Source organism: Manis javanica, chromosome 3 (assembly GCF_040802235.1).
Source record: "Manis javanica isolate MJ-LG chromosome 3, MJ_LKY, whole genome shotgun sequence".
In the NCBI taxonomy this organism is placed as follows: Eukaryota; Metazoa; Chordata; class Mammalia; order Pholidota; family Manidae; genus Manis; species Manis javanica.
In genome coordinates, this window is record NC_133158.1 from 143,370,404 (window position 1) to 143,380,205 (window position 9,802).

Consider the following 9,802-nt stretch of genomic DNA (forward strand, 5'->3'; position numbering starts at 1 on the left):
ACTGATGAGGGGGCACCTAACATGCATTACGATCCCTATTTTTCAGATTAAAAACTCCCAGATAAAGTTGATTGAACAACTTGTCCATGGTTATAGCTAGTATAGGTAGATTGGAGATTCAAAGACAGATCTCAAGCCAAAACCTATGCTTTTAACCTTGCGGTAAATAATGTCTTTAAGGTATCTTTCCTTGGGCCTCCCACCTTCCAGTCTGATTAAATGCTCCTCCCAGTCTGATTAAATGCTCCTCCCCAGTAGTCCTCCGACACCCTAAGGATATGACTATAATTTTTGTTATATAGGTCTGTCTCTCTCACTACACTGAAATTTTCTGAAGATGGGAATCATGTCTCATTCACCTATGCACCCCCAGTGTACTCTCTGTCTTATATTTAGGTAAATATGCAAATGAATTGCCCAGCAGTTTAATATATAGAACACCAAACTGAAGTCCTTGACTGGCAGTGTAGCCTTTAGAAAGGTCACAATTCCTACAACCATCAACAAGCATTTCATCTAAAAAAATGTAATGAAATGTATATATAAGGTGGCATAGGTTCCTTCAGGACCTAAACAGCACTATCATTGCAGATAGGCCCTGGTTTTTTGTAACCTACCTTAGTAATCTGAATTATCAGAAATAAAATTAAACTCTTCATTTATCGTCTGTACCACTCTACAGACAGCATATATATAAATAACAGGAAGTTCAGAAAAAGCTTCCTCTTTTCTGAAAGGACATAACTTACCATCCCTAAGTCCGGGAAAGGAAATCCCGGGGCAAAATACCCCTAAAAACCAAAATCAGTCAAAGGGAGAAATAAAGTTTAAAATCCATTTATTGCTCAAAAACTGCAGTCCCAGGCCGTCTTTCTTCTCTGCTCAAGCAGCAACCACCGGCCCTACCCCTCACCTCTCAGGTACAGATAAGCCCTCGGTTGCCCAGGTAATTACCCATTGATATGAAGATGAACTTCTCAACCCCTGAGGAAAGATGCAAATGCACTAAAGCCACATTTGTTTACACCTCTGAATGCCTGTTGATATGCAGACGTGCCAAAGCCAGGCGAGATATTCTGGAAATGTTTCAATTTTACCCACACCATCTATACCAAAATCAAACAGTGGCACCCTCCTCTGGTGAATGTTAAAGAAGCTAAACAACACAAAAGACAATAATTAGATGGTACAATTTTCTCTCAATGAGAGAAAAAGCAAGAAATGACCTAATATTATTTATTATCACATACCAAGTAACAACTAAATACTCTTTTTATAGCATTTTCCTTATTTCTCCCTAAAACAAGCCAAAATGAATGAACTGCCTAGACGGTAGATTATAGATAGAACAATTATTCTATTTTTAAGGGTACTGATAACATTCATTATTTTGCAAACAGGCTTTTTAATGTAAGGCACAATGAAAAGCATTTTATAGTTTGGCTAACAATTATCATCTTCTACTTTATTATTTTAAACTTTAATGAAAGCCCTATACATGTAAAATACTTCTGATTTAAAAAAAGCATTTATTATGCCCCTTTTTGGGGTGGTACATTTACAGGAAGATAGCATTGGACTGGAAATTTTTCATACTGAAATCTGTTTCAGTCTGCAACTTCCCTGTTTTAGAATTATCAACTTAAATGAAATTTTAAAATACCAATTCACTTACACATTCAGGCTCAAAACATGCCAACACAGCCCACCTAAACACAACCCAGAGTTTCACCACATCAATATTACATCCTGACCTTTAAATTAAAAATGAAATTGTGCTTTCTAGGACCAGAGGCAGATTATCATCTGCCAACAACTTTAATGTAAAAATATATAGTAAATATAAGCGTTATTAGATGACTTACAATGGTCTAGGTATATAAAATGAAAGTATAAACATTCTGAGTCAAATCAAGAAAACAACTCAGTCATTGTATTGGCAACCTTGTCATTCAGTTATGTTTTTACCCAACTGGAGAGCATCTCTTTCAAGTAACTTCACATCTAGGAGCCCCACACTACCCAAGTAGTAAGCTACAACATTACAACCAGTGAGGAAACTTTATTTTGAAAGACAGAATATAGGAAAAACTGAGTTCAGTTCTACCAAATAAATTCTCCCAACTCAGTTTGTCGTTCCTGGCAAACTTGGTGCTACAGACAAATAGATACAGTCAGTCTCCTGGAAAGATTAGCAGCGTGGGTATGAAGTGACACTGAATCAAAGAGAGAATGCAGATAAGATAACCAATTGAAAGCATTCTCAGGGTTCACCCAAAACAAAGACAAACAACAAGCAAGGCTTTAAAGAGAAAGCCGTCCTCCACAGCCCACCCAGAGACCAGAAGGGCCAAGTAGAGAGCTGGGGGGAAAGCCGGGTGGGAGCACGGAGGTGTGGAGGGAGGCGGAAATGGTGTGGAAGCGGTGGCGAAGGAGGGGTGGGAGGCAGCACGAGTAAGAAAGTATGCTGGAGGTTATAAAAGTGCAGCTATCAAACTCTGTTAAAAACTGCCAGATTTAGAGGGATGGCGTAGCTGGCCTGGTGCTCTTTGCCACTCACTTCGCCTGGACAAATGCCCAAGAACCAGAGCCAACCCTCGCCCCGACCTCCAGGAATCTAAGCCCGGGCGCGAGATCAGGGTGCCGCAGAAATGCGGCAGAGGGACCTGAAGCGGCCTCTAACCTCATCTCTTGCTCCCAGATGAACACCGAATAAAGGAGTTTAGAAGCAGGAGACGTCTGTGCCCCCACGCTGACTAGGGCGCAGGGGCGAGATCTGGGCACCACTGCCTCTGCGGGCAACGCCACCTCTGCAAAGGCCAGAAGCATCTCGGTCCCGCTCCGCGATCCAGCTGAAGACAGCTGCCTGCGAGGTGCTGCCGTCTACTAGCCCACTGCACTTGCCAAGTTAATGGAGTTAAGAAGTGCAGGGCTGCCCCTCGTGTTCCGCCTCAGGACAAAGGCGATGAGGAGAAGTCACAGCTTCCTTCATCCTCACTGAGCCCTCCCTGACTCAGCTCTGCAGATCTTGACTCTATTCCCTAATAATAATCAAAGATATTTTATTCCTTCTTTGAGCCTGTCTCGTTTTCAAACTCTAGAACAGGGACATTGAGGCACCGGGCCGAAGTTCACTGTAGAAACCATTAACTCTCCCCGCAAAACTAGCAGTCATTTGCTGGGTTCCGGCCTTGGGAAACCTCATAAATTATGAGGCATGAATTGGCTGTAGATGACCCTCCCTCCCCTAAATTGAACTTTCAGCCCCAAGAGGTCTGAATTCAGCAGTGTTTTTGGCAACTTGAGCCGCATTTGTAACTAGCGGCTTTGTCCTGCCGGACACCAGGTCATCACCATGACCCTCGCACCCAGTTCCTACCCTGCTGCGCATACAACGTCCTGCTGTTTACGCACATACTCATTCAAACAAAGCCCCAGACAACTCCTACCTCGCCCCCGTGCCCGTCGAAGATCCCGAAGATGGACGGGTGCGTCTTGTTGGCTAGGTCAGTGAGAACTTCGAAGCGGTCCTCCATGTGGTCTCTCCGGCCCTGGATGGAATACACGGCCACGTTGTGGCTCTTGAACTCCCAGGTCTTGGAAAACTCGGCCTCCAGCACGTCAAGACCCCCGAGCCGATCGTTCTGCATGATCTCGGCCACCTTGCCCTTCACCATCTTCACGGCGTCCCGGCTGGACTTCACGATGGTCTTTACCTCGTCTGTGTGGAAGAAGTAACTCCAAAGCGCCAAGCTGATACACAGCAGGAAGAGCGTCTCCGGTCTCAACAAGAAGTAGCGCATGATGCGACCCAGCAGAGACAGCAAAGTCATTGTATCCTCTATCATTTATTATCGCTAGAGCCCCAACCACCAGCAGCGATGCGCTCCCCGAAGGCTCGCCGGGTCCCGGAGCACTGCGGGGATGGCCCGCGGGGAGGGAGGTGGAGCAGCAGCCGAGGGCCGGGGGAGGAGGCTAGCCAAGCCGGGCGGGAGGCGGACGAGCAGGCTGCTCCGAGCCCGCGCCACGAACGAAGGCAGTATCCCTTTTGTTCCCGGCCTCGTCAGCCGGCAGGCCCGCTCCCTGCGCACCCGCGCCTGTGCCCGCGGACCGCGCCGCCACCCTTCCCTGAGCCCCTTTGTGGCCGAAACGGCGGCGGTGGCAACAGGAGCTGCCGCCGGGGGTGCCGAGCCTGGGCAAGAGGAATCAAGTTAAAGTTGCGCCTGGCAGATCTGCCGCGGTGGGCGGGAGAGTTCGGGGCTCTGGCGACCGCGCAGCCCCTCCGCGGGTGCCCTCTCGCCGCTCCCGGGAACGATCAGCAGGTGAGGAGGCGAGGAGCGGAGAGACCAGCGGGCAAGGGATGCACTTCCCCTCGGCCGCCGTTGCAGGGGAGCGCAGAGCCGGCCGAGCGCTCCGGTTCCTCTAGACACCCCGCGATCGGGGGGTCCAGAGGACAAAAGTTTTGAGGGAGCCTGGACAGAGGCAGGGGTACGCGGAGCCCGGAGACGCAGCACGATCGGCGCGGAGCCGCAGGCGGCCGGCGCGGCTCAGCCAGCCTCTCCCCAGCACCTTTCTGCTCAGTCGGCTCGGCTCAGCTCGCGTGCTCCCTTGCAGCGCCCAGGCTCGCGCTCGCCCCGCCCCGCGCGCGCTCGCCCCGCCCCGTATCGCCCCGCCCCCTTTGTCAGGACTAGAGGCCCCGAGATCCAGGAGCTGAGCTGTCAAAGGCTGAGGAAGCTCCGCGGCTGCTGGCGCGCTCACAGCCCCGTGTGGTTCAAGCTAACCGAGGGGAGGGAAGGGGCGCATCCGCTGCCTCGCTCGAGTAGATGGTCGTCCTTGCCTCCTGTGCGGGCTCCCAGGACAATACAATCCAGACCCTAGTAGTCTGAACGTTTGGTTTCCCGGGAGGCACTGTACCAGCAGGAAAGCAGAACGCCACACGTGAGCGTCTCCCCTCCCGGCAGCAGCACTATAGTGCGGTCCCCGCCTCGCCGGGCATAAGGCAAGCGAGAAGGGACGCACTTCTCTCGGCTCGCAAAGCGCGGCAGAGTGGATCGGGCTGTTATGTTCGGTGACAGAGGACTGCCGGCCCTCCCGAGACGTGGACAGCGAGCCTGGGGCCTAGAAGCCTCCTCGCGGTGAGAAAAGACCCCTCCCAAGAGCAGCAGGATGAGAGGACTCGGCCACGTAGAAGTGCGCCCTGATGAAAACCTTGGCAGGGCCGAGAATGGGCTGGCCTTTCTGCGAGCTGCTGCCGGCCCGGGAGCGGAGGACTCAGCCACGAAGGTCTTTCCTGGTCGCAACCCCTCCACAGAGAGGCACGGAGCCTCCCAGGGGCGCCCAGGGCGCTCCTGACCCTGCTGCGGTACGAGTGCCCTGACTCTGTAGAAAGTCCCTTTAAAGTTCTGAACTTGAAGCTTCCCACCCCCTCCTCAAGCGTCGCTTTAGAAGACGAAGTAGGGGCGGAAGTTTTTTGATAAGCAGAAGTGAATGGCCCCCGAGAACAGTATAGGCTTCCAGAAGCCATCAAGGATAGCTTGTTGAAATACGGGCGAGTGACCGTGGCCTGAAGATATTGGGAGAAGAAGAAAACAATGTACAAATCAGCTACTATATGGAAACAAATGAGCTTTAAAGGAAAATACACTTGCTACCCCTGTCCAGGAAGAAGAGTACTGATCTCCAGCTTCCAGTCGCCTAGACTGGAGAACAGAGGCTGCCTGATCCAAGACAAGCCACTGCCCGTCTCCCCAAGCACTCCTGCCTCGGTATGATTCCGACTACGTTGTTCAAAAGCCAAAAAATAGAAAAGAATAAAATAGTGGAAAAAAATACATCAAAATGTTAACTAAACATTTAAGTTAACTAAAAGTAGTAGATTATATGTGGTTTACGATTTCTGCTTTGACTTGGGCCTGTTTTCTACAATTTTTCCAAGGTTTTTACAAAAGGCATAGGTTGCCGTCATAACCAGAAAAAAAAAACTTTGAAACATAAACGGCATATACATGATCTCAATTATATAAACATGCATAGAAAAGACAGGAAGGAAATATGAAAAACTGTTAATATGTTATTTTTAACAACTAAAATATGGTATCCTGTTCTGCTCTGCACTCTGGTATTTTCCACCAAGTAGAGTAGATAAACAGCTTAGAAATAAACTAGGTCATTCTGTTCAAATTAGGCCATAAATCATGAGGTTCCAAAATGAGAGAATAAATTCAAATGGCTTTAAGAACTATAAAGTGAAAGTAATGCATTAGTGCTATTATGAAGATAAGTTTATATTTTTTTTATTGAAGTATATTTGATATACAATCTTATATTGGCTTCCAGAATACAACACAGTGGTTCGACAGTTACCCATACTATTTATATCTTCACCCCCACTAGTGCAGTTACTATCTGTCAACATAAGAAGATGTTACAGAATCATTGGCTATATTCTCCATGCTGTACTACCATCCCCATGACCAACTTATATTATGATTGAGAATTTTTGTGACCCTTTGTCCCCCTCACCACCCCACCCCAACCCTTCCCTCCATAGTAACCACCAGTCACTTCTCAGATTCTATGAGTCTGCTTCTGTTTCATTCATTTTGTTCTGTTTTGTTTTTATATTCAAGAAATAAGTGAAATCGTATGGTATTGGTCTTTCCCCACATGGCTTATTTCATGTATCATAATACCCTCTAGGTCCATCCATGTTGTCACAAATGGCAGGATTTCTTCTTTTTTATGGCTGAGTAATATTCCATTGTGTGTATGGAGCACATCTTCTTTGTCCATTTATCTATTGATGGATAGATCATATGGTTGCTTCCATATCTTGGCTATTGTAAATAATGCAGTAATAACATAGGGGTGCATATAACTTTTGAATCAGGAATTTTCTTTTCTTTGGGTAAATTCCTAGAAGTGGAAATACTAGGCTGAATGGTATTTCTATCTTTACTTTTTGAGGAACCTCTGCACTGCTTTCCACAGCAACTGCACCAGTTTACATTCCCACCAACAGTGTAGGAGGGTTCTCTTCACATCCTCACCAACACTTCTTATTTCTTCTCTTTTTGATAGTGGCTATTCTGACTGGTATAACATGATATTGTGATTTTGATTTGCATTTCCTTGATGATTAGCAATATGCAGCATCTTTTCATGTGCCTTTTGGCCATCTATATCTCTTCTTTGGAGAACTGTCTGTTCAGGTCTTCCACCCATTTTTTTAATTGGGTTATTTGTTTTTTGCTGTTAAAGTGTATGAGTTCTTTATGTATTTTGGATGTTAACCCTTTATCAGATAAATCATTTACAAATATATTCTCCCATACATAGGTTTCCTTTTTGTTCTGTTGATGGTGTCTTTTGCTGTAGTCCTACTTGTTCAATTTTTGTTTCCCTTGCCTGAGGAACTATGTCCAGAAAAAAATTGCTCATGCTTATGCTCAAGAGATTTTTGCCTATGTTTTCTTTTAAGAGTTGTATGATTTCATAACTTACATTTCATGTCTTTGATTCATTTCAAGTTTACTTCTGTGTCTGAGTTAGACAATAATCCAGTTTCATTTTCTTGCATGTAGCTGTCCAATTTTCCCAACACCAGTTATTGAAGAGACTGCCTTTTTCCCATGTATATTTATGGCTCCTGTATCATATATTAATTGGCCATATATGTGTGGGTTTATATCTGGGCTTTCTATTCTGTTCCATTGATCTATGATCTGTTCTTGTGCTAGTACCATACTGTTTTGATTACTGTAGCTTTGTAATATAGCTTGAAGTCAGGAAGCATAATATCCCCAGCTTTGTTCTCCTTTCTCAAGATTGCTTTGGCTATTCAGGATTTTTGTGGTTCCATATGAATTTTTTAGGATTATTTGCTCAGTTCATTTAAAAATGCTGTTGGTATTTTCATAGGGATTGCATTGAATCTGTATACTTTGGGTAGGATGGCCATTCTGACAATATTAATTCTTCCTATCCATGAGCATGGGATAGATTTCCATTTATTGGTGTCTTCTTTAATTTCTTTATGGGTGTCTTACAGTTTTCAGAGTATAGGTCTTTCACCTCCTTGGTTAGGCTTGTTCCTAGGTATTTCATTCTTTTTGATGCAATTAGAAATGGAATTATTTTCCTGATTTCTGTTTCTGCTAGTTCATTGCTAGTATATAAAAGTATGTAAGAATGCAACAGATTTCTGTGTATTAGTTCTGTATTCCACAACTTTGCTGAATCCAGTTATTAGTTTGAATAGTTTTTTTGTGGAGTCTTTAGTGTTTTATATATATATACATATATATAGTATCACATCTGCAAATAGTGACAGTTTTACTTCTTCCTTACCAACTTGGATGTCTCTTATCTCTTTATCTTATCTAATTGCCATGGCTAGGATTTCCACTACTTTGTTGAATAAAAGTGATGAAAGTGGGCATCCTTCTCTTGTTCCTGATCTTAGAGGAAAAGCTTTCAGCTTTTTGCCACTGAGTATGATATTAGATGTAGGTTTATCCTATATGGCCTTTATTATGTTGAGGTACTTACCCTCTGTATCCATTTTGTTGAGAGCTTTTATCATGAATGGATCTTGAATGTTGTCAAATGCTTTTTCAGAATCTACTGAGATCATTAGTGGGCTTTATCCTTCCTTTTGTTAATGTGGTGTATCACATCAATTGATTTTTGAGTATTGTACCATCCTTGCATCCCTGGAATAAATCCCACTTTGTCATGATGGATGATCTTTTTGATGTATTTTTGAATTTGGTTTGCTATTATGTTTTTGAGGATTTTTGCATCTATGTCAGTCATCAGGAATATCAGTCTGTAATTTTCTTTTTCTGTGATGTCTTTGTGTGGTTTTGGTATATCAAAGTCATGCTGGCATCAAATAATGAATTTAAAAGTATTCCTTCCTTTTCTATTTTTGGAATACTTTAAGAAGGATGGGTATTAGCTCTTCTTTAAATGTTTAGTGGAAGTCAGCTGTGAAGCCATCTTGTCCTGGATTTTGTTTGTTGGGAGTATTTTGATTACCAACTCAATGTCATTGCTGGTAATTGGTCAGTTCAGATTTTCAAAATCTTCCTGGGTCAGTCTTTGAAGGTTGTACTTTCCTAGGAATTCATCCATAACTTCTAGTTTGTCCAATTTATTGATGTATAATTTTTCATAGAATTCTCTAATAATTCTTTGTATTTCTGTGGTGTCAATTGTCACTATTCATTTTTTATTTCTGATTTTATTTATGTTCTCTCTTTTTTTTCTTCATAATTCTAGCTAGGGAGTTGTCTATTTTATTTATCTTCTCAAAGAACCAGCTCTTGGTTTCACTGATTTTTTTTCTATTGTTCTATTTTTCTCTATTTTATTTATTTCTCTTCTGATCATTATTATGCCCCTCCTTCTACTAACTTTGGGTTTCATATGTTCTTATTTTTCTAGTTTCTTTAGTTGTGAGTTTAGACTGTTTGAGATTGTTCTTGTTCCTTGAGGTAGTCCTATAATACTCTGTACTTCCCTCTTAGGACCACTTTTGTGGAAACTCACAAATTTGAACTACTGTATTTATGTTTTAATTTGTCTATTTGTATTGCTTGGTTTCTACTTTGATTTTTTCATTGATCCACTGATTGCTTAGGAGCATGTTTAGCCTCCATGTGTTTGTAGGTTTTGTTTCCTTTGTGTAATTTATTTCTAGTTTCATACCACTGTGGTCTGAGAATCTGCTTGATAGAATTTCAATTTGTTTAAATTTATTGAGGCTCTTTTTGTGGCTTAGTATGTGATCTATTCT

At 43.6% G+C, this 9,802-nt stretch overlaps 1 protein-coding gene across 1 annotated transcript in view; it reads right to left on the reverse strand.

The window, feature by feature from the left end:
* Positions 1-3,850, reverse strand: part of PPM1L (protein phosphatase, Mg2+/Mn2+ dependent 1L) — a 312,605-nt gene extending 308,755 nt beyond the window's left edge. The window contains exon 1 of the mRNA XM_036997873.2: positions 3,450-3,850. Coding sequence (XP_036853768.1) covers positions 3,450-3,848 — 399 coding nt within the window. The 5' untranslated portion in view covers positions 3,849-3,850. The remainder of the gene's footprint in view (positions 1-3,449) is intronic.
* Positions 3,851-9,802: the final 5,952 nt, after the last annotated feature.